The 26,559-nt window shown below is 34.9% G+C and overlaps 1 protein-coding gene across 1 annotated transcript in view; it reads left to right on the top strand.

The window, feature by feature from the left end:
- The window catches only part of KCND2 (potassium voltage-gated channel subfamily D member 2), a 441,115-nt gene extending 419,337 nt beyond the window's left edge, over positions 1 to 21,778 (top strand). Inside the window, exons 2-6 of the mRNA XM_069462061.1 lie at positions 5,075 to 5,237; positions 13,333 to 13,428; positions 14,321 to 14,413; positions 17,239 to 17,483; positions 19,129 to 21,778. Coding sequence (XP_069318162.1) covers positions 5,075 to 5,237; positions 13,333 to 13,428; positions 14,321 to 14,413; positions 17,239 to 17,483; positions 19,129 to 19,306 — 775 coding nt within the window. The 3' untranslated portion in view covers positions 19,307 to 21,778. The remainder of the gene's footprint in view (positions 1 to 5,074; positions 5,238 to 13,332; positions 13,429 to 14,320; positions 14,414 to 17,238; positions 17,484 to 19,128) is intronic.
- The last annotated feature ends 4,781 nt before the right edge of the window (positions 21,779 to 26,559 follow it).

The following is a 26,559-nucleotide window of genomic DNA, read 5'->3' on the forward strand; positions in this document are numbered from 1 at the left end:
TTCAGTAAAGTATTTGGGGGAAGTATGTGCAGATTTAGAATTAACATTTTTATGTTTAAGAACACCTCCGTATCGTACCTTTTTAACTGAAGTGAGGAGAACACATGGAGTCTGGCAAATGTCCAGGCTGAAAAAGGAGCGGAGAGAAACTGGGGTGGTTCTGCTAACATGGTAAATATCGGAGAAAGAGGGAAACTTAGACGAAGCAGGGGAGATTAGAAGGAGTACAGACAAAAGCTACCTTTTATTTATTTATTTTTATTTTATTTTTTATTTATTTATTTTTTTTTTTGAGACAGAGTCTCACTCTGTTGCCCAGGCTAGAGTGAGTGCCATGGCGTCAGCCTAGCTCACAGCAACCTCAAACTCCTGAGCTCAAGCGATCCTCCTGTCTCAGCCTCCCGAGTAGCTGGGACTACAGGCATGCACCACCATGCCCGGCTAATTTTTTTTCTATAGTTTTAGCTGTCCATATAATTTCTTTCTATTTTTAGTAGAGATGGGGTCTCGCTCTTGCTCAGGCTGGTCTCGAACTCCTGAGCTCAAACGATCCGCCCACCTCGGCCTCCCAGAGTGCTAGGATTACAGGCGTGAGCCACCGCGCCCGGCCTAAAAGCTACCTTTTAATTAACAAAATTCAAGTTGCTCTATTATGTAAAACCTTTTAGTGGTTATTCTTTTATTGTATACTCTCCCCCATTTTTTTTTTATTTTTTTTTTTTTTGAGAATTCATTGTTTATCTTATTTGACCTGAGGGGCTTCTTGTAAGTCATTTAATCAATTTTATTAAATACAGAAAAATTATCTGTATGAAAATAAATACCATATCTATGCAATGTTTTGTGTAACTTTTTTAAGGAAATAGATTTTTGAGGACAAGAAACCTAATATTAAATTCTGAAGAAAAACAGAAAGAATGGAATATATTATGTACTCCTACTGGGCTTAGCATATATTTAAGTATAAGGAGGCAGGAAAAAATGCAATGTGTTTTTATACTGAATATAAAGAATAAAGTACCAATAAGTAACCCAGTTGCTGAGGATAGAAATAATCATTAAAAGATGGCAGTATTTTAGAAACACTTAAAGTTTAAATGATCATTTCGCCACAAGAAGTGTCACTTCTCATTATAAGCTTTGTTTTCTAAGCCTTTCCTCCGCTGAGTTTCAGAGGGATGTGATTCCTGAGGTGTATAATGCTACTTTGCTTCTTACTATGAGTTTGAATACTAGGTAAGAGATCCTTTGTTACACAAAGAAAAGCAGCGGGTCTTGCCAGAGATATTTCCCATCCCCTGCAGATTCTATGCCCAGCTGCAAGTTTGCAGATAGAAATTACCCATTTCCATTTCTCGAGGTCATTCCTAAATGAGAAGAAAGACAAAATGGATAATGTAAAAACAGACATAAATCATGCTATATATTTTTTGTTATTTTCCAGTAAATTCAAATAATGAAATATGCTTAAAATATTACAAATATCAACAGCAGTCCAACCTTAAGCAGGTGAAGGGAGCAGGGAGAAGAACAGAAAGAGCAATACGCATAGTACCAAGGGGTCTGTGCAAGGCGGCAGCTGGTGTACCCTGTGAGCCAGCCAAGGGCTCAGGCTGTCCTTACCTGAAAAATCACAGGACAACCTAGACTGCCCTAGCACCCCTGCCTGTTCTGCTTCCTTCCTCTCTCACCGTCTCCCTATGCCTTATCTCACAACAGCAGAGACTTGGGGACCATCTTAATAAGCTGTAAGGTGGGAAATCTCTGTCCACCCAAGAGTATAAAGATGAGAAAAGATGTACCTGTCACTGAAGACTTCATTCCCCCTTTCTCTTCCCACTATAACCATTGCAGTACTGCCCAGTCCTCCCGAATGTCCACCTATGCTTTCTCAATTGTGAAAGAATTTTGGATTACAAAACAAATATGGTGAGAGAAATAATATCATTTTATTTGATGCAGATTAGCATAGCTTTATGACATTAAACCACCCCTGTGTATTTGTCACCTCTTTTTCCTTATGGATCCTTCTAGACTATGAATTTGCTGCCTTTCAGCAAACCGGATCATCTCATTAGTTTTCTTAATTTTCTCTAATGATTGCAGGTATGCTGGGCTTGCCTACCTATGACACAGTGAGCCTAGAACACAAAAAGTAGTTAATAAATATTAATTTTAAAAAATCTCTTAGGGGCAGGAGAAACTATTTGATGGACTCATTTAGCTACTTTATGTTATACATTTATGATTTAAAAGGCTGACTTTTTTATTACATGGACTCAATACTTGTCTTATTTGGCCATAATAAATAATTGAGTTTTATGTACTTTTCCCTTTTGAGAAACACTTTCTAGACCCTCAACAGTAAGCATTAAAATCAAATCTCTTTTTTTAAAGCTACACATGCACGTGTGTGTAAGAGTGTGCGTGTGTGTGTGTGTGTGTGTGTGTGTTTTAGCCTTCTCTGGGGCCTACTGCATACTCAGTGCAAAGGGAAAGAAGATGTTTATAAAATATGGCTGGACAGATAGAGAAATTGGCTCATATGTAGACAGCGTTGTATGAAAAGGAGCTGACTCTCCGATCCCACTGTCACATCTTTGTAGTAAGAACATCCTCAAGGCTTTTTAAACTCATCATCTAAGTTCCTTTAGCTTTGACTATTTCTTCACTAACATAATCTTTAAATTATAATTTAGCTTGCCAGATGGACTACAGAAAGAGATCCTGTTTCATATGAACATAGCATTCTGGTTCTTGGGTTACTATTATTTTTTTTTACCATAAATTATTATAATAGTCATTTTGGTGCCAAAACCTTGTGGGAATTTTAGTCATGATAAATTAGTTTAACTACTGATCACCCACAAACACCAACAAGAGTGAGTTACTGGGTCTCTAAAACAGAGGACCAGACCTCAGAATAGGGTCACCAAATGGGGTACTAGTCCGTGTCAGCTTCTGTTGCTCTTTTCTCAGCCAATTCCTCTGCAACTTCCATCTCCACACTGACACACAAATGTTTTCCCACAAAAACAATATTAATTAGAGTGATTATTTCTTGGACCACCTCTCTTGATATAATATAGCCCCAAGTTCTCCTAAACTCACTTGAGTCTGGATTCTAATATGTGAGCTCGGAGCCCTGTCTCTAAGGACTATATTCTCGAAGCGCTGAGCATCCCAGAACCCTGGATTGAAAAGGGAGTAGTTGAGTAACTTCTGCAATAGTATGATCAAAAGCCCTCTCCTTGCCCACTTCCCCAGGAATGAACTCTAAGACAAACTCTCTATCTGTAAAGAAAAGAAAATGTGTTCATTCAATTAATATGTAGTAGCAGCCTGCTTTATGCTCATGAGACACAAAGTAGAACAACTCCTACTTTACCAAGTTTATATTCTAATGTCAATAGGGTGGATAAGGAATCATAAAATAAATTAATAAGAAGAAAATATTACATATTAATAAGCACTATGAAGATAATAAAATGGGAAGATGTTATAGAGAATAATTTGGGAACAGAATAAGACTACTATGGATAAGGTGGCCAGAAAATAACTTGGATGGAGACATTTAAGCAGCAACCTGAATACTCTCGATCTGGGCGCTGGACACACAACAGAAGGCCAGATGGCCAGTGTGGCCCGAGGCCAGCTAGCTTGATAGAAGGTGGCGTGAAATATAGGCAGGAACTGAACTATGTAGGCCCTTTGAGGCAAAAGTGAGGAGTTTGGATTTATTTTAGTTTCAAGTCCATTAGAGAATTTAAGCAAATTAGCGATTATGTAATCTCCATTTTTAAAACCACAACTCTGGCTGCTACATTGGCATGAATTGTAGAATGGTAGTTGTGGAAAAGAGAGTTTAGTAAGAAGCTACACCCATAGCTCTGGCAAGAAATCATGATGGCTTGGTTTATTCCCAGAAGGATACTCAAATGGGACACAATTTGGTTTGGCCAAAGACAACAAGACCAGCTAGAAGATGAGACGTGGATACTGGAGTATGAGAGGGAGGGGGAGGTGTCTTTCAGTTTGGGTATGAGCAACTGGGTGGTTTGTGGTTTCATTTTGTTATAGGTGGCAGAATGTGGGAAGAACAGATTTGAGAGGAGCAGAGGAAGCTAGAGAAGTAAGAGTTCCATTTGGGCTAATTTAAATGTTACTTGCTACTTAGGCATCAGGGGTAGAAATAAGCAGACCAGATAGCTGGAGACATGAATCTGGTTTTCAGGAGAGACATCAGGGCTGTCAATGAAAATTAGGGCATCAGCTGCATGTAGATAGTTTTAAGCTATGAGATTGAATGAAATCACCTAGGAAGAGAATTTATATGGAGAAGATAAAAGGACTTGAGACTGAGACCTCAATTACTCTAAGATTTAGAAATCAGGTAAGTGGGGAAGGAGCCAGAATAGAAGATGGCGAAGTGGTAGCCCACGAGATACAAGGACCACTAAGGGAAATGTTGAATACTGAAGTCAAGAACAAAGAGCATTTCAGGGAGAGACTAGTCAACTAATCAAGTACAAATGAGAGACTGAGTAAGATCATGAAGAAACGGCCAGTGGATTTCACAAGTGAAGGTTAATGGGGACCTTGAAAAGTTTATTTTTTAAGTGATTATATCTGATGAAAGGAATGTGCTGTGCTACTTTTTCTACTTAAATTTCATAACCAATCCAAAGGTTGAAAAAAAAATTAAGTGGAAAAGTATGTTATCTAGCCTATAAATTTCAGTGTAGAAATATTGACTATTAAATAAATATAAAGAACTATGCCATATTACATAAAGGACGAATGGAAGAGCTATCATTACATCATCTAATTCAAAATATTTTCCAAAATGACTTCTGAATGCTATAATCATTTTCTACAAGGTTAAAAGGCAATTTTTATATTCAGATATTCATAATTTCAAGTTTACTAAAGTCTAAAGCCATGTATATAGAAGTCATGAAGTAGAAATAGATATGTTCAAAAAATCACTTGACTTAAAAGCAAGAAATTATTTGTACGAGGTAGAAATGTCTGTGTCTTAAAAAATATATATTTATTTGTTTTCTCTAACCAGGTATGGTGACATGGTACCAAAAACCATAGCGGGGAAGATTTTTGGTTCCATCTGTTCGCTGAGTGGGGTCTTGGTCATTGCTCTACCTGTTCCAGTGATTGTATCCAACTTCAGTCGGATCTACCACCAAAATCAACGAGCAGACAAACGAAGGGCACAAAAGGTACATATTCAGCGCTGTGCAACCATGACTTAGCACCTCCTGCTTTTTGTAATGAGCTTTAAAATCCCTTAATGGCTATTCAGTGCTCTAGATTAGTTAATAGTTGCATCAGTCAGGACCAGTTATTCTACACTGAAAAGAAACTTAACATCTCTGTGGCTTAAAATAATAAGGAACATTTTTCAGTCATGCTACAAGTGCATTACTGGTCCAGAGATGGAAATTGCATCTTGACGATGTACTTCTGCGGTCATGTCAGCAGGAGTGAAGGACATGATGAATCACAAAATGCCTCGTAAATCCTCCTCCTGGAAGTGGCTCCCGTCACTTTCATCCCTATTACATTAGCCGAGGCAAGTTACATAGCCATGTCTACCTTCCAAGCGGGCAGAGATATAATATAATCCTACTATTGGGCCAGAGTCAAAAGGTAAGAAATATTTGGTGAACAGCATGAAAAACAGTAGTAAAATCAAAGACAGCTTTTTGACAGATTATATTAAAATCAGATTCCTAGGTCTGATTCATCGACTCTCTATGTATCAGGGTTCAAACTGGTTCCAGTAAATGAGGGTTATTAAAGGGCACCAAATGTGTCTCAGATATTTTACATACTTGACACAGGAAGTAGAAGAAATCTGATCATTTGTAGCTGAGTTTTATTTCTGGCCCAGCAGTTTACTATTTCTTTTAACTTTGTGCCAGTTAATTAATCCCTCTAAGGATAATCACAGTGCATACTCAAGTAAAAAATGGGAAAAACAAGAAAATTAAGATTGTATGTGAATATACATAAATCTGTATAAACACATCATAACATTAACAATATTTAATGTTTACCGATGGCTTACTATGTGCCACGCATTAGTCTAATGTTTTTCCAAAGATAATTTATATAACCGTCACAAAAACTCTAGGAGTTAGTTACCATTATTATTCCCATTTTATAGAGGAGAATCCTAAGAAAACCTAAGAAACCCAGAAATTAACCAATTCTCAAGTGGCATACCTACTATGTTGGAGAGCCACCATTCAATCCAAGCCTGTCTAGCCCGCTGGTTGGTACATTTAAACACGATAATAGGATGCTCTCAAAAAAACTAAGCAAATGTTAGCATACTTTCCTTCCCTGTTCTTTGTCAAAATAGTCACTTTGAGAGGCAGGCCCCTGTTGCTTACAAACAATCTTGGAAATCTCTTTTGTAGTTTCCTTGGGGCTTATGGTACTATATTTCCAGTATTCTTCATGGTCACTATATCTTTGTCCTTTAAGAATAGATTTATATTTTTAAATACTCAAAAACTTTTGTAACCGTGACTAAAGTGGATGCACAATTTAGGTAATGTGGTATAACTATATAATATCATTAGAGATTTGTTGTTGTTCATTATTGGCTTTGTAAGTAATTTCGGAACAAGATTTTAAACATGTTTCTGAACAACATCAACCTCTTTAGTAAAATATAAAATTTCGTGGAGTAACTCTTTGGAAAGTTCAAGTTCATCAGTATGGTCACACAGCATATTATCCAGAGAACTGGTTCATGTCCACTGTCAGACATCCCCTTCCTTTAGCAAAGAATCAATCTTTCAGCCTTGTAGTTGCTGGCTTTATGGATGGATTCCTAGCCTTTAACTAATTATTACAGAGAAGAGTAAGAAATAGTCCAGTTAACATGAATGTAGAGAACTGATAATCCAATGAATAGGGAGGGTTAGGAAAAGGTACCCCCTGGGCAGTTACAATCTCATGCAGGGCAGAGCTAGAGGGATTTCAGCCACAACTGACCCCTCCACCTGGGACCTTCAAGCACCACAACTGTGGCTCTGCCCACACACTGTTAATACAATCCTTCTACTGGGCTTGTATGCACATTGTCTAAAAACAACAGAAATTCCACAAAAAACCTAACTTCATACTTCCCCTATATCATCACTCTAGAAATCCCTTCTTTAATATAAGAGCTACCTGTGTGAAAACTGTAAGAAGCACAAATATGATTTTCAAATAAACTAACCACCAAAATATCTGTATTTTTCAAAGTTTTTCATCTGCAAGAAGCAAATCAATAAAGTTTTAGACTAGTTTAGAAGGCTTTTGGCCTAAATAAATTTACAAGTCAAAAATAAATAAATGTGATGTTATAAAAGTACACTAATTGAAAAGTATGTTTTATGAATGCTTTTTGGTATCTTTAAAACATCTGCTGTATTCCACATTTCTGCCATAATGTGGTGAATTTTGCATATTACTACTACTAGAAAAATTGACATAATAAAGCCAAATATAATAAGCTAATGTAATATGTCCAGTAAATAGTCTGTAACCAATAAACTGAACATAGTCACCTAAAAAAGAACAGTGGATATGGAACTAAATAAGTTACCAAGGGATAGTTTCTATTTTCCTTCCCTGGAGATTAAAAACAAAACAAAACAAAACAAAACAAAACAAAAAAACGGCAGAACAAACACCCATTAAACAAAGATAGTTTAAATGTATCTGGGTCTGGGTGATTCACCAAATATTAAAGTTATGCAAAAATAACCAGCTAATTCAATCAAGCAAGAAGTCAGTTCAGTAAAAATATCAGTCAAGCTAATAAAAGTAACATCACAAAATGCTTTTTATACCAGAGTTTTTGGTATTTAGTCCAATTGCCAACTCCAAGCTCAAGTAAAAGCACGAAATATACACAATATGAATTTGAGAAAATTCCCATTGTCACTGTTAAGGATACTTTCCTTCTTCTGGGCTCTTCCCCCTGCAAGTACTCTTTCTGCTTTCACTACCCACTCCTGCCTTTTTAGGGAATACATCATTTACCCCATTTCTCTCAAACCGTGATAATGTCTTAACTAAACATGGACATGTGGGTGAATATAAGCCTAAACTGTGACGCCTCTCCCCCATCCTCATCACTGGTAATTGTATTTTAATAGATTTATTGATTCAGTTATTCAATAAATATTTATTTAGCAGAGTGTATTTGCCAAAATAAAGCTATGTTAATGCAATGACAGGTGGCAGGTTTGATAGTCTGAAGCAGCTGTTTTAAAATACAGATCACATCACCTAATCATCTGCGTACTCACAAGGCTAAGCTGTGAGTAATTATATAATAATCATAATAACAATTATAGTTTTAATTTAATAACACTAACAGCAACAACACCACTCTCTGGAGTTTCCAGAATGTCCTAGGTGCTTTATGTCTGTTATTTATAATATTCACAATCAATTTGCAAAATAAGTATATTATTTACATTTTATAGATAACTTGTTCATGCTCACATATCTAGTGATTAAAGTCCAAAACAAACCAAAAAATATCTAGCCTTATTTGAACTATGAACCATTTGGGATTTTTGTGTAGATAATTCTAAATACAGTGAGAAAAAAGCTTAGAATCGATGAGGCAATGTACAGTGTAAATAATTTTTCTTTTTACTTTTCACATCAAAATTTTGACATTGACTCAGAAAGAGATTACCAATATTAAATCTGTCATTTATCACACTTTACTAGGGTGGTTCTCAAATCTTAGATTCATTGGAATCATCTGGAAAGCTTGTTAAAAGACAGATTGCTGGGCCCCACCCTCAAAGCACCTGATTTGGTAGTTTTGGGTTAGAGCCTGAAAATTTGCATTTCTAACAAGTTCCCAGGTGATGCTAATACTGCTGCTCTGGGGACCACACTTTGAGAACCATTGCCTAGTGCATTTAGCAATGTCCAAATAAAATTTTTATTAATCATTTTAGAATAATAGAAAAGCAAGAAATAACTCCTTGTTAGAGCCTGAGAATGTTCTCTTAGATTATCTACTTTTAAAAAGAAAACTACCTTGCTCCTAACTCTTCCCAAACATGACTTTGTTTCTGATACCCTCCTACATCGTGTTTCAGTTCTCACCTCCTCTGACTTAGCGTCCTCTTACTGTCCCCTCATTTCTTAGCCTTTTCCACTGACCCAAACCCCAGTGGTGTTTCTGCCCAGCCCTGCCATCTCCAGGATTAACCTAGCTCTAGAGCTGGGAATATTGCACTGTCTGCCATTGATTTCCTTCCTCTCTCTCTTTTTATTATTGGTGCTATCTTGTCTTATTTCTAGGGCAGCTATATTACTTAGCAAATGGAAGGAGTCCAATAAACTCCTTAAATTTTTAAAAGCTGATAAAATTTAATATGATACCTGCACATGAGGCATTTTACTGAATCTTAATAAAAGAAACAACTGTAAGTAAAATTTCCAGAATGCATGGTACAGGGAGTATGTAGTCAACATTTGAAGAATAAGAAATTGCCTCCAATTACCAAAAAGAGAGATCTTCCCTGCCTCACTTTTAAGAGTGCCTAGGATGTCTTTATTTTTCAAAAGTGTTGACAAAATGTTGTGATTTCATAACAAGATGGTCCAATAACTTTCCTCAATCTACCTCTTACCTTATGTAGAAGAAGGTTGCCCACTGAAGGAAATCGCTACCTCAGTGGTGTTTTGCTTAGAGATCTTTCTCTGACTTCCAGCCTCTATTCCAGAAAATACACTGTAAAGTTTATATAATGTCATTTGGGGCAATTAAAAAACAATCTACTTGCTAAAAACCTTTGTGTTCCACTGCATACTAGCTTCTAAATGCTCCACAATAAGAGTTCCATGTCAAATTAGTTTGAGAAAAATTGCATGCTGTATCCCCCTCTGATCCTCACACTGAACGTCCACAATATGGTATGTTGTGAGGAACCCACCAGCAAAGAAACTTTAACATCTCAGCATTTCCTAACCTTTTCCTGGCCACAAAACTAGTTGTTTGCTTCATCTGATTGGTTTAGATTTTATCCATTACACTTGGGAATTCCTTGGAACCAACTTTGAGAAACCCTGCTGAGATTAGATGATTAGGCAAAACTGTGTACATGAAGAATTGAGATGCATAAAAAAAAGGTGCTTATTAGACAAACAATTTTTCCAAACACAATCAGTATTTAAGGCAAATAAATAATTTGAAAATAACTACAAAGCTTTTTTTCTTTTTTACAGTGACAATGTAAACCTTATTTTTAATTAAAATGTTGGAAGCATTCTACTTTCCATACAGGCTAAGATAAAATATTTACCCAAACCTTACTCTGTTTTCCGTACTAGTTGCTGGTACTTTGCCAAGAAGTTGTGTTTCCTACAGGGTTGAGGGTGAGGGACTGGAAGGAATACATTTCCTTTTCAGCAGCGGATACTTTCTTTTAACGTCCCAATTGCTCTGTCGGAGTTGCCAAGATTGTCATACTGAGTGGGTCAGAAGTAAAGTGATTTTCTAAAATATCTTTGTAAAATAATTTCCCTCAATTACCTGCTGGAACCAAAGATATAATCACAGGTCAAAAAGGCTAGCATTCAACAGACATTTGTTGTGATTTTCCACAAGACCAATTAAACCAATTAGCTCATATAGAATTGTAGTAAAGTGAAAGAAAAGCCATGATTGAAATTGAGATGGAAGGTTCTTTTTCTAACACAGTATGTGACTCAGCAAAATAGTTTTTCTTTCTCTAAAACAGCTTCTTTTTCCCTAAGCTTAGAACTACTTCTGTGGTAGTGATTGGCACCATATGTAGGCTTTCCATTTTATGATGAGAAATATATGTTATCTTACTTTGCTGGACAGTACTTTTGCTTAATGTGTACGTTTCATTAATGAAAGAAAGTGCTATTTCCCAATGCTGTTGCTAAATGCTTGCAGAATGACAGAGATGAAACCAGTAACTATTATGTATGCAATATTATTACATACAGTTGTTACAAATGAAAGAAAGAGAAAAATAGAGAGGAAAGAAAGAAAGAGGAAGGAGTGGAGAGAGGGAGGAAAGAGTAGAAGGGAACCAATAAAGGAAATGAATGTTCTAGATCAAAGAGACTTTGGGACTGAAATTTCAACAATAACCCCTTTCCAGCAACCAGTATGTAAATTGCATATTTCTGAATTATTAGATCAATTCTAAGTAATTTCAAAATGTGCTTGTCACTTCCCATTGTTTTATTGAGTCTAGCCTGAATTCTTGGCTTGGCAGCACAGGTTTTGAAGTTAAAAATGTTTTACCTTCCAACTTTACTCTCTAGTATTGTCTCAGTATTTTGAGTGATCTAAACATTATACTGCCAAAAAAGAATGAGATTTGTCTATTTTCCCCATCACTTATAAATATGATCTTTGCACAAAGTATTATTTTAACCTAGAATCAGTACACACAGGAAGAATAAATTTAGGAAGGAGGAGAGAAGGGGTGGAGTTAAAGCCAGATGATATCTTAATGCTATTTTGAGAGCTTTAAACATCTCAGTGCTACTCTCAAATGATGTGGGTGAAAGGGCATCCTGGTACAAACTTGAGAGAGAAATTTGGTAAAACCTATCAAACACAATACCTACACATGCACTTTGATCCAGGAATAACTCTGTTTCCAGAAATTTGTCATGCAGATAAGTTCACCATGATGTTCAAAGCAGGCAGCATTGCTTATGGTAGCAAAAGATGCTTGAAAAACTAATTGGTAGTTGGCCTGCTAAGTAAATGATGCTTCTTTACTCATAGAGTGGTGTGTTATACATCCATAAACATGAGGTGGATCTCTCTCTCTCTATATATATATATAGATGGAAGGAGTTCCAAGATACAGTCAATGAAAACAACTAAATGCAGAAAAGTATGAGGAATATTCTCCTGCGTAATAATATATATGTATATACATATGAACATATGTACTTGCTTTTTCTATGATTAGAAAATTTCTAAGAGGATTCCCTAGACATATTACCAGTGGTTAACTCTGAAGCATAAAAATGGGATGGCTCCAGGGTCAGAGAGACTTGTGTGCATGTATTTTTGTAGCATTAAAATTGTTTTCATGTGTATACATTTTTCATTTTAAAAATATAGATAACTTTAAATTTTTTATTGAAAAGAGCATTCCAGGACTTGAGACTAAAGATAGTACTTACCTGGGTTGTTCATGGGAAAAGAGGGAAACTCTGTAGGATAAGCTTACAAGAACTTCTTATCTAAGCCATCCCAGTTGCTTTTTACATACACTTGCTAAGACATGTAATACAAAAAAGAATGGTCACCAAAATGCGCCCATCAGGAAATGTAAACCAGACTCATTCCATGATCATCTAAAGGCAGACATATAACAGCAGTTATATAGAATAACGGAATACCAAAAATCTGGCTAAATAGCCAGTTTGCTCAGCACTGTGATTTTCACTATCTCCCTATAACTCAACAATTGAACTGACCACCTGAAACCCTCTAATTTGAAGGACATTCTCTATACCAAAAAAAAATGCTTTAAAAATTAAAAATAATGTAAAAGTCTCTGGATAGGCTCACTATGTTCTTCTATTCAACTAATTCAGAGTGAAACAGAAATCATATAAGTATACAGTCATGTGGACCTGTGCCAGTAGACAAAGCAGATAAATTCAGAGATATTTTTAGAGAGCTCATATTGATACCATGGGATCTATGTTGGCTGATTTAATAGGATAATTGCAAAAATAAAATTTTATATTGGATGATGCAGATACAGATGAATAGTGGTTCTTTTGACAAAAAGAAAGAAAAAGAAAAGAAAAAAATAAAGGCAAATCGTTCCTGGAACTTAGTTACTAATTTTAAAAAGGACATTAGTTTAAATGAAAAGGAGTTGGCAGCCAGTTTGCTGGGCTACTGGCCTTCATTTCATTAAGTTTCTCAGATTGGGATAAGTGAAAATATAAGTAAAATAATAGTGCTGCTTTTCTCTTGACACAATTGAGAGAACCAATAATGAAATAATTTGATCTTACTATAAAGGTTTAATTACAATTCTTAAATGCATAACCCAGCTCAAAGGTAGTTAATTGATCTTACTAATAAATGTTAATGAAAATAAAGCACTGAAAAAGGGTAGAGGGGTAATGTTCAATAGTTATGTGTGAAAAGCTGGCTTACTTTTAAAAATCTGTAGGCTGACATTAGGATCGTACAAAAATGCGATCACTGTTTTAGGAAAACAATCCATAAGTATTAACAGGACATTCATTTTTCTTCTCCTATAGAAAGCTAGACTTGCCAGGATCCGGGCTGCCAAAAGTGGAAGTGCAAACGCTTACATGCAGAGCAAACGGAATGGTTTACTCAGTAATCAGCTGCAGGTACCACCAAGCACTTCACTTATTTTTAATGTTCAATTGATTGATGTAATACTGATTTAGTTCTGCTTAACTGTCTAATTTTATTGTGGATAATTATGACAATGGCTATGGAAACAGCAAAAGTGTCATTTTTCATAACTTCGCCGCATACATTCCAGTTGTCTGTAGCAGGTTAGAAACTGGGCTATGAAATATTACCAGTGAATCGTGATTCTTATTCACAATCAGGCAACATTTCCACTTAGTTTCATATTATTAACACGGGAAAGGTAGAAAATGCTCTATAATTCAAATTTCTAATTTTTTTTTTTTATTTCAAAACTACGTATGTTCCTTAAAGTTCAATTGGGTGGGAGATTTGTCCGGGTGGGTGATATAATGTCTCATTTCACTTTGTAGTGGAGAAGGAACACCATTCAGTGTTAGGACAGTCACACAGCATGAAATACAATTTGAGAAACTTTATTTTTACCTCAAAACTTTCCTTTAATATTTAGGATTCTTATCATCTTTACTTAGAAAATAGTTTTTATGTAAGGTAAGCATGAGAGTGGTTTGAGGATTTTCTAAGTACTGGGTTAAATTTTATCATCCAAAGATCATGGCTCCGTGGCTTACAAAGGTAGTTGGTAGTCGAGTGAGTAAAAGAGATTTAAATTTTCAATTCAGGGAGGCATGTCTAAAAGACCAGACTGCTAATTTGATGAAAATGTAAATGCTGATCATCCAACTTAAAAAGCGAGTACACATTTGTTCCTCTTTAGTTAAAAAAATAAAATGTTGCCATTTAATCTCAGAAAATAGGCCAGACCTCTCTGTGGAAATGGGTAGCTGAGGTTCTCGTTGTTTGCAAATAAAATAGAAAGCTCTTCTGTCTTCTCTTTGTTAACAGTCCTCAGAGGATGGGCAGGCCTTTGTTAGCAAATCCTTCTCTAGCTTTGAAACCCAGCACCACCACCTGCTTCACTGCCTGGAAAAAACCACGGTAAGGAGACAGCACAACTGCTTTCCTCTGCCCTCTGACAGTAATTCTATTTGCTTTTGTGCATACTTGATGTTTCCGAGCGTGATTTCACTGTCTGCATTACTGGAAAATATGCCAACAAACAAACAAACCCAAAGCCCACAATCTTTGAAATTACTTTGAATGACTATCGTGACATTTCAACTTGGAAAGTATTTTAGGGACTTATTTAAGATGTTTTATCCTTAGCTGCTGTCTTAACTCTAGTTTAAAGCATCAGTTAACTGCAGATGGAAAATTGTCGTCCAATAGCAAGTCCTATAAATATCATTTCTTCCTGATTCTTTAAATGCTGATCAAGAAAGAAAAAATAATGACGTTCAAGTGTTCCTGACATCAAGATAAAGAGAATATATCGATAGCAATAACAAAAAAAATGGAGAATAAAGGCATACAAGCACTTCTTTCATTCACAGGTGTAGTAAGTAGAGATAGATAATAAAAACTATCTGTTCTCATGAGAAAAATGGCACATGTAATCACTGGTATGCTCCAGGGTCCTGAGCAGTGAGTCTGCGTTGCTCTACTTCCAAGCTCTCAGGCCCAGTTGACTTTAGCAAAGGCACCCATTTCTTAGCTAGCTTGTCACTAGAGGTCGCAGGCTGTGATGATCACAGAGCAGAACAAAACGTTTGCCATATATGATCAGGTCAGCTCACTCACTTATCAGAGATGCTTTATTTGTATTCTCAATTTTAATAAATTGTCCATCCTTTTTATTTACTTACCAATAGTCATTCAACAAATATGTATTAATTGCCTACTATGACCCCACCCGTGGGCCAGATACAAGGAACACCATGAAATCAAGTGTGGGACTTCTGTCACCATCAAGCCTCCATTTATGGAACAAAACACAAAACAGGGCTGTCATGAATGGAGCAAAGAGGGCAGGGCCATGAGGGGACCAGCCAGGCAAGGCTTCCTGGAACTTGAGTTGAGACATGGAGGGTGACTAGGAGTGAGTGAGGCAAAAAAATGAAGGGACCGACAGGTGATACAAATACTTGAAGAAGCCCAGAACTTGGCCTAATAGGAAGTGAGAGAATTTGAGGGTGGCCAGAAGGAGAGAGGGTAGCATGGCACAAGAGAAGACGGAGAGAAAGGCAGCATCCAGATAATGTTAAGCTTTGGAGGCTTGTGAACAATTTGATCTTTATCTCACAGAAATTATTTATGACTTTTAAACAGGGTAGTCACATGATTACATTTGCATTTTCAAATAAAGATATAGACAGGTCTAATACCTATGAGGATAACTCTTGGAAAGTAAAATGATACACTAATGATAGAATGTATTTATCCCTATCTTTTTCTTTTATTTTCCTATTTTCACTGTTTTACCATTCAGGACTTTTTTAAAATTGAAAAAACTACTCAACACCAACTAATATAATTTAAATTGAGCTACCTAGAAAAGTATGCAGTAACCAATAACAGAATAACTTCTGCACTCCCAATCACTGATGAGATAAATTAGAACCTCATGCATTTTAACTTGCATTATGTGTGTGAAATATGCATTGTAAGAGATGAAAACAGATTATAAATCCTTTGTGCACTACTTTGTCTCTAAAATTTAATACTTAACATGAAATTTTGTCTGATCGTATTATTCTCTGAACTTGAAGCAGTAGAATGTTAAATTTCATTTATTTCAAAATGCTTATCTCAGCAAAGAAATGACAAAATGAGTAACTAAAACAATCTATTTCTTATTAGCCAGTGAATTGCTTCAACTGTTTTATTAATATTTTGGGATGAGAGATGGTTAAGTGGAATTTGGTATGTGCAACGCCTGCCATTATAAGACTATTCCTACCCACCCCACCCCACACACAAAAATAGTAATTATAGTCGTTCTCTAGTATTTCAGACCAAAAATGTTTTCCCTTATACTTCTGAGGTAAAATTCATGTGTAGGCATTTTAGGAGGCAATTTTTCACTATACATTTTAAAAGCAAAATTTATAATGTGTTTCTATAAAACATGGTATGTGAAATTATGCCTATTACTGTCTGCTACTGGGCTGGAAGTTAGAAAATAAGTGTAGAAGAACCCTGAATGCAGACAGATACGATGAACACAGACAGTGATGTATCATAAAGCTATGAAAAAGGCCACAAAAGTTCAGTGCTAACCCCCTCCAGAAACATAAAGTGACACATTTTGCAGATAATTGTATTTTACTTATTTAACTAATGAGTCATATTTTTCTATATACTGAGGATTTCAGAGGAGCATCTAAAGCAATGGACAGTGTCTTAGGTATCTCATTTTCTAATTAAAAAATGTTTTCAATTCTATGTGAAAATATTTGCTAATATATAAAGGGTAATCTAATTTGGGACATTTATTAAAATAGTCTCTTTTCCATAACTTCAATCTGTTTAAAAGAATAAAGTCAGTGTGAATTTACAAATTCCTTGTGGTTATTATCTATATTCATTTTTAAGAATTTTTTCCTTTGGTTTATAACTTCCAGATTTTATATTTGAATTAATAAATTATAGTTCAAGGTAAAGTTAGTCTGTGAATGTACAGTAAATCAGCCTGCAGATGCCAATCTCTAGGTCTAACTAAAGAGACTTTATCTCCACACAAATGACAAAAAGAAGTGGTTTGGTATTCTAATCTTTATGAAAATGGACTTAGTTAACCATTGGATCAAATCTAACTATACCTGGACATATTTGAGTTTTAAAAATAAAATGATACATTTCCTCTTAAAATTAAAATATGTGTTTTTCTGCTTTCTTCACATTTTCTTACATCTATGGAACAGAATCACGAGTTTGTGGATGAACAAGTCTTTGAAGAAAGCTGCATGGAAGTTGCAACTGTTAATCGTCCTTCAAGTCATAGCCCCTCTCTCTCTTCACAAGGAGTCACCAGCACTTGCTGTTCACGACGACACAAAAAAACTTTCCGCATCCCAAATGCCAATGTATCAGGAAGCCATCGAGGCAGTGTGCAAGAACTCAGTACAATTCAGATCAGATGTGTGGAGAGAACACCTCTATCTAACAGGTACCTGAGATTAACCTGTGCTTGTGTCCAGGGCATGTCTCCTGTGGTCATGTTGCTACCACTGACATCTAAATCCTAGCTCCCAGGGTTTAGAAAGAGATAAAACTTGTGCTGTAACAAGTAGGAAAATGGATTGACTGGCATATCCATTAAGGGTCAAAAGTAGCAATTGTATCAGTATTAAAAGAGTAGAAAGAAGAAAAGATCAGGCACGCATAAATGTTTTTATCGCTTCAACTCCACAATTTTTTCTCCCTTGAGTAAGGACTTCTATACTGAGGAGCCCCCTACATAAACTCAAATACCCTAAAAATGATAATCAACACTACTATAATAAAATAGATCTATGGAATTGAGACCAATATGATTGAAAATCATTCAATGGCAACTAAAAATATATCAACACATTCAATGCAGCAGTGAACATTAAAACTCCACCTACACAAATCTTTTTATATTCATGCACAATTTTGATCATAAAAGTTTTCTTTGGCCACATCAAACACAAAAACAGATAAGTGAAATACTAAAATTGTTTACCTCTGGTTAATTTATGAATAATTTAAGCAAAATTTTCATATTGATATTTTTCCTTTACTTCTATTTATTTACTGTTTGTTTTACCACAAACATGCATGTAATAAAAAGTAGTACATTTTTATCATGTCATTAAAACTATCAATTTCTGCCAAAATAATTTTACTTTGCTCTTTAAATTGAGCATAAATTTTTAGAATGACAGTCTGTAAATTCAGTCCTACTTCCTTGTTGGCATCCAACAATATTTGTTGAAAACCTAGATGAGATTCTGCATTTAGGCTGTGTTGATTTATATAAATTGTATTTCTGTGGGACAAAAATATTAAAATTTAGAGCAATGAGACTTCTGTCTTTAAGCTATTTTACCTCTGCATTGTTTTACATCCATTACAAAATGAAGTAGAAAATGGAAAAGTGTTTACAAAGAAAATCTTAAGACATAAACATTTTAATTAAGTTTTCCATGAAAATAAAATAATTAGTTTTAATCTCTTATTTATATTCTTTTTTCTCCTTTTTCTTTTATCCCCTTCCCCACATAGAGTATAAAATTCATGCATGGAGTATAAAATTTACCCCTTAGAAAACCCCAAAGTATTAAATAATAATAGCTAATTTTTTTGGCTTCTTAACAAGTGGTCATCACTCAGTTGAGAGCTTTAAGGGAATTATATATCCCCAAACATGAAAATAAAAAGATCATGTGGTCAAAAAAATTAAGAAATCCATATGATGTGACCCTCTCATAATCATTTCTCAAACCTCTTGAGATCCTGTCTTAAAACTATTTTACTTTGCTCAATTCAGCCTGTCCAAATATTACCTAGTCCTCTTTCTTTCTTGCTTTTTTGTCGAATATGCTTTTTGAGAAACACTTTATTGAACCAAATGAAGCTGGCTTTTAGAAATGTATGTAATACTAATTTACTGACTAATGTTCACCTTACCATATATTAAGGTTTGGCATTTAATTATTTTAAATTATGGTAAATTCTCTTAGACATTTAGAATGCTATTTATAAGCATTAAAACATGCATTCCTCAGTTGTATGAAAAAAAATTAGGTAAACAACTTACTTTCTTAAATCTATTTTTTTTTCGTCAGCCGATCCAGTTTAAATGCCAAAATGGAAGAGTGTGTTAAACTAAACTGTGAACAACCTTATGTGACTACAGCAATAATAAGCATCCCAACACCTCCAGTAACCACACCAGAAGGAGATGACAGGCCAGAGTCTCCTGAGTACTCAGGAGGAAATATTGTCAGAGTGTCTGCTTTGTAAGACAATTGGAATAAGATCTAAGAAAATTTGAGCCCTGGCTGTGGAAAGAATTTCAATGTAGAAGACAGAAGAAACAATAAACCTTTTGCAGATTAAGGCAGCAAAGCAAGAAGGTTGGTAGTGAAACAAAAAACAAAACTTCCAAACGAGGATGTGAATGAAAACCACCAAATGGCATTTCTAGACAGAGTTTGACCTGTTACACAGAGGAATATTCTGTGGCCCTTTGACTTTGTGAATGAGCACAATGAAATGCCGCCTATTGATGCTTCTTGTGATCAGAACTCTTTTTTAATAAAATAAATAAAACGAATCTTTGAACATAATGTTCCAGTTGAATGCAAAACAAAAAAATATGGAAAACATTTTGATAAAATTTTTTCCTGTTAAAACCATGAACATTGGCTATGATGAACATTATTACATATGAAAAAAAAACTCATACAACACATTTGTATTGACTGAAGGAAACCATCATAATGCATGCTAGAATTCTTTGGAGCAGTGATCTCAGTTTCCTTATGTTGTCTTCAGAATAGGCATGATAAACTATAATTGTAGAAAGGGGGAATTTCTGTGCACTTACAAAAAGCTGATTGTTCATGTTCCATGGTGGGCTGTGCAAATAAACTCCTTTTAGAACTGCAGTATTTCTCATGGGGATGCTTATTAGTAAACCTAAAGTGTTCAGATAGTTCAGTATTAATTATTGTTTAATCTTGCACCTAGATACTGTTACAACTGCAATAATTCATTGTACACCTGTTGTATCAGGATTCAGGATTTTTTGTTATTGTACTTTCCAGATCTTTATAGATACAGTAAGAGCCACATCCACAGAAAAACTTCTAGTGTGGCCAAGTTTTAGATAACTTTTTAATCCAAAACTATTGTGCCATAAACGTTTTTCAGTAATATTCTTTGGTCCAGTGTGTTCCCGTGACAGTGCATTATCTATCTGTTCCTGTATTTCTACAGCACCTTTCTATTGGGTTTATCGTCATCAGCGTTTACTGTAGTTCAGATGACTTTGCTACTTTCGTATTCCCCAACAAATTATCTCGTAAGTAGATTATCAGCAATCCCCTTGTCAGAAACTAGGAAAAAAAAGGAGTTGACATCTATGAATTATCTCTAAAGTCTTTGTTGTTTATGGAAAAGCCCCGATACTGGATATATCACTATGTGTTTCATGAAAAGAGTTGTCTGGGACTAATATCACAGGATCAATGATCTCAGAATCTTACTTGATGTATTATTTATTTTGCTTTAGATCTTGAATACATTTTGAGAATAACTAATGTGAACTGAAATGTAGAGATAAACCGGAGTGCTTCATGTAGCAATATTTGATGAAAGCATGCTTTCTACTCCATTCAGGAAGGCAGCACAAATTTATCTCAGAAAGGTTCCTGTGTACTGCAAGGTGCAATCTTCTCCACTAAATCAGGAGGACAGGAGTTCGATGATGCAAAATTGATCTCTATGTACATTTAAGTGAAAAGTCTTTATATCTTTTCACCCTTAAAATATATCAGCAGACATGTCTGCACGTGACAGTGTAAAAAAGTTTAATGTCAAATGCAAAGTTTTTGTTCATTCCAAGCCACCACTGTAAGGAATAAAGCTTAGCTTCTGTACATGAAAAGAGTTAATAATTATCCCTCTATTATAGAGATTTTAAAATACTTATCATAATTTATCATGAAAAGGGATTAATCCAAACATTTTCAAGTAAAGCCAGAAATTGTTGCTTCCCATTTCTAGAATAGCTTCTAGGACAGTGCTGTGCGCACAGTAGATCTTAATAAACATTTGCTGAGTGAAAGTAAGATAAACTCAATTATCTCTTGGGAAGAACTGGCTTACTCCTAGTCTGTCTTTTAAAAAGTTACTAATCTTCCAGCAGCGCAAATATTAACAATTATATTAACACCTGCCTCATGTCACTTTATGCTTCTAGAGCTAATGTCTAGTGAATCTTCTTTGATGGCATTTATTGAAAACTTTTAAAAAAGTAGACTAAGAAAACCACAATCAGGAATACTTACATCTTGTGATTCCCAATGAGAAGTTCTATTTTTCATGTTCTTGATATTACATAAAAGAAGTTAGGTTATTTTGGTTGACAATTCTGCCTCCTCTGTTCATTTATCACTTATCCAAAACTATTAATTTCTTTAGACTTTTGGAAAAGAAAAAAAACTTTTTGATGTTTTAGGTGATTTAAAAATATACTGTGTTGGTGGTGAATGACTATTGATGACTGTGTTAAGTGCATCTGTATTGTAAGTGAAATGTAATTATTTCTGTGTACCATATGGAGTAACTAAGGTCATTGTTTTTGACAATTTTGTTTAAAATTCATATATCTTATTTCAAAGGATAGCATAATACCTGCATTATGCTGGAAAAAAAAATAGACCTTTGGAGAATACTTAAATAAAACATGTGCATGCTTGAACAGGACAACATGGTTGACTGTCGCCCTATTTTCTTAGACGTCGTTTCTTTCTAAAATCTAGGATATGCCACTCTCATAATACACATGTGAGAGAACCCTGTAACACAACTCAAAGAACCTGACAATTGGAAGTAACGCTTAAATCTCCTCTAAATGGGTGGAGACAGTAGCTTTCTGCCAACAATAGGAATTTAGGCAGAGACTTTTTACAGAAAAGTTAATGGCATTTAAGTAAGGCCAGTCCCTGAACCTTATATACTTCTTAACTACCACTACATGCATTAAGCAAAGAGAAGCTCTGAGGTCATAGCTTTGAGAATTCAATTAAATTCTCAATCAAAGGCTTTTTTCTCTACCTAGGAGAACAGGGTGATTTATTTGTCTAGCTATATGTGCATATGTATGTGTATATATATTTATTCATACACATATGCGTAGATTTTATTCATTTTTTAAAATAAGCATGCACTGATATTTGCTCTTCAATATCTTTGGGAGGACAAAAAGCAAGAATGTTAAGAGTTTATTAGAAGATGGAAAAAGACAAAGTAAATTACTTAGTACCAAGACCGATTTTAACTAGTGCTATATATGTTCCTCTTGGTGGATAGTCTGTATGTTTTCTTGTTAATTCTTTTCATTTATAGCCCTTGATTTATTGAGGTGTCAATCCTGCATTAAAAAGTACAACACACCTCCCTATTCCTTCAACTTTGTCACAATATTGGCTTAGAAATGGCCTCTGAGGAGTTGTTATAATGTCTGCCAGTAACATTGCTCAAAAGAATAAAAAAGGGTTCTTGATATCAAATTGATGACTCCTCAGACTTTCATGAGAGAGGCATCTCCTCTTCCCTACAGTGTTGTTAAGGTGTTTGCTTTATTAGCTCACAGGTACAGGAATGGTTATTGCTCTTCACTGTGCATACGTCATCAGAGATTTCAACACAATTGTGTAGACACACAGGATTTATTTTTTTTAAATGAAGGTTTACATTGTGTCTACACCAACTGGTTATGTCTAGATAGTAAAACATTCTTAGAAGAGTTTGATTTTTCAATCTAAGGAATTATTATTTTTGAACAGCAAGTTTTCCTAAGACAATTATAAAATATGTTTATCGCAAGAGATTTTTTAATTGGAAACAATATTTGATCCATATCATACCTTCTAATCATCTTTACTGTCCTCCTTGCCTTTTCCCTCCTTTCACTTCAAGCACTAATTACTATTTTAGCATATTATTGTCTCCCTTTCCTTATTATTTTCTCTGGTTTCTCCGTGGAAATCCATCAGGTTACTCTATGTTCATTCTACAAACAACTCAATTTATTGAATGCATAAGATGGGCCAGACATGGTGATAGGTGCTAGAGAAATAGAGATTAAGAAACCAGATCGAATGCTCAAGGAATTATATAGTAAAAAATAGCTCAAAATACTGTCTGCCTCACACTGCTACTCATAATCTTACACTCCAATTTTCTCCTTTCTGCTGTATTTACAGTCACTTTTCTACTTCAATCTCCTGAAAACATCTCTTCAACAGAGGTTACATAAACACGTTGTTCTTTAAAGTACTTTCTAAAATGTTTTCATCACATCATTAAAATCCTCTTTCCGTAGGCAACGGTTTCCCTTCTCTGGGGGAGAGCAGGGACAGGGTACATGAGTCCCTAGCTGCCTGGATAAAGAAAAAGAAACAAGTCAAAATAAAACAAACCAAAAAGGAGCAGAGCTTCATGTTTATGGTTTGATCATGGGTAAAAAAAATAAAAACCAAAAAATTTTAAATAACTAACCTTTCCCCAAGCATCCACTCTACCTTCCCTATTATAGTTGCAGAGAATGTGAAGAAAGCTTTCAAAATAGTTTTGCAGGAGGACTAACACACAATGTTGCTGTGAATCCTAACACCACATCTCAAATGAGCTCATCTGATTAATCCTATGAAATATCTGAGAAGATGGGAAAAAGAGCAATGCATCTAATCAGAGACACTCACCAAAAAGGTGGGCCTGGTTGGTCAATATCAATTCCAAAGCATGAGGATGGCTGAAGAAGCATAGTGAGTGGGTGGGTAACAAAGATTTGGAGACAGATTTGGAGGAATCCTGGAAGACAAGACTAGGAGGTTGGCAAGCAGAGAGGCATCTTTGGGCTTTGATTCTAATTGACGATCTAGCATTTTTTAGTTTGGTTTAGATTAATTTAATTCCTTTGTTATAGCTACAAATTACAACACCAAAATATATTTATCTTAACCTATTACCAGTTTTTAATAGTTAGACACCCATAGATTGCTCAGAGATCTCCTAGACTCCCTGCACAACAGAGAACAGAACCCACAAAATAGTAGAATAAGCAAGTGGTACTAAGAAATGTGCAAGGGAGTTGAAAGAGCCAAGGTTGAATGGACCTTGAATTGGGTAGATGGATCCATTAAATTTCCCAGTCAAATACAGCTTTTTGGAGAAGCAGAAGATTTTATATCAGAGGATATAATTTCAAAAGTCACAATTGTCATGTGCATCAAAATTTTACATAGAACTCAGTCTGGACTTGTATTATTTTTGTTCCCAGCTAACCTGATAAAAAATAAATATAAAACCACAGAAGTAAAATTGCAAAGAACCTTTTCATTATATAGCTTCTTTCTTCAATAGAGTCAGTGAGTGCTGAATAATGATGATTATAACAACCACCATGCAAAGATAACAGTAATAATGACTGCTAACTTCATTGGGTCTTAAATATGTGGCAGGCACAGTGCTAATGACTTCACATGTACCAATCCATTAGGTAATTGTATTAGCCATATGTTCTGTTGAGAAAACTTTAACACTGAAAACTTACGAGTCTGGAGTCTCCTAATTTAGCTAATATAAAATTTTAAATTAAATCATGTATTTCTGTGATAGAATTTTATTGTGTAGAATATTGATGTTATTTCTTTTTTTAGACTAAAAGAGAAATTAAAGGAAATGAGGGAGGGAGTGCAGAGGAAAGCCCGGTTATGTCCACACTACTGGTTGCAGTGTCCTTATCAACAACAGTCAATTTTTCTTCCCATTTTCTATGGGCCAACATTTTTCTTATCTTGAAAAGTGCGCTTATGATAACTGCTTCCTGATTGACTATTGGTATGTTAAAATACAATAAAAACCAACAGGGAAATATATTACTATCCTAATTGACAAAGAGTTTTCCAACAACTCCATATGGGTACAGCAACACATTTAGTTGATTTTCCAGTAGCAGAGATAATTATGTGTTAGAGCATCTACTGTTTCTCATTTGTTCCTCTTTTTGAAAAAGGTCTGCCAAAATTTTCAAGGTTGTTTATCAGGGCAATGGTTATAGCCTGCAGCATCTAATTGGCTCATAGTCCAAGTCCTGGAGGCTAATGATAATGAAACAGAAATATTTTGGAATTAATATCAATAACCACAATTCCCATCGTTCATTATCTTTTGTAACTTCCTAAATTCTTGCAGGCAAAAATTTGAGAGGATGACAGCAAAGTGCCTATTGGCATTTAATAGCACTTGCAAAATAAGGTGCAGAGATATTCAGATAGGCAAAATAACTGCATAATTCAGTATCCCAAATTAATATCATGTAATTAAAAATGTTCTTGGATTTTTCCATCCTCAAAAAAAAATTCCAAAATTTTTCTGTAGGTCGTTGATATTTTTTATTTGTTTCTCATAAAATAAAAAGCTTCAATAAAGGTATAAACACAGACATTTGATTTATTCAGAACTGTAGAAAATTTAATGTACCATTTAAAATGGTACTTGGGATATAACTACTTGCCATAAAACTTCTTCTTTGGGTTTTATCCTTTGCTTGTTTTATGTTCCAAAATAACACTGGCCTATTAATAATCTCTTTACCTTCCACTTCAATCTTTCCCTTCCTACTTCTCAACTGGTAAGTATATTATTCATTTTAAGTATTAATATTGTGTCCAAAACTTTCCTTACATGAAAAATTAAGGTGCAATCTTTTTTAAAAAGATATGTAGGGGAAAACTAATATTATATATAGATTACTGTTGTCAAACCCTGATAAAAAATTATAAAAATTTCGTGTGATAAATTTGATATGATAAATTATAAATTTGTAAAATTATAAAAATTATATTATAAAATAATAAAACTTCCCCAAATTGTCATAGTGAAGAATAAAAATGTCTAATAGATTACTAATGAAGTTTTGGTCAACAATAGACCGCATATATGAAGATGATCCCATAAGGTTATAATACCATATTTTTATTGTACCTTTTCTGGTTAGATGTGTTTAAATACATAAATACTTAGTATTGTGTCACAATTGCCTCCAGTATTCAGTACAGTAACATGCTGTACAGGTTAGTAGCCTAGGACCAAGAGGCTGTACCATGTATTAGCTGTGTAGTAGGCCATACCATCTAGGTTTGTGTAAGTATGCTCTATGATGTTCACACAACTAGGAAATCACCTAATGATGCATTTCTCAAAAAGCACCCGTTTGTTAAGCAATGCATGACTATGTGTGTGCATGTAACATCAGACAGATCCACTAATGTCTAAAATGAACTGCATTTATTCATTCAAATGTGCAGGAGTCCTCTAATGAGAGACTAAAGAGAGAAATGGAGCAGTGAGTGACTAGAAGAATCTGAAAGCATACATCATTTGGAAAACACAGAGTTTGGAAGACCAGAAGAATTCAAATCATGTCGGTCTCTTTGGCTACCTTACCTAGAATTCAGTTCATTGGCAAAGATTCTGAGAATTTG

Source organism: Eulemur rufifrons, chromosome 29, assembly GCF_041146395.1.
Source record: "Eulemur rufifrons isolate Redbay chromosome 29, OSU_ERuf_1, whole genome shotgun sequence".
Classification (NCBI taxonomy): Eukaryota; Metazoa; Chordata; class Mammalia; order Primates; family Lemuridae; genus Eulemur; species Eulemur rufifrons.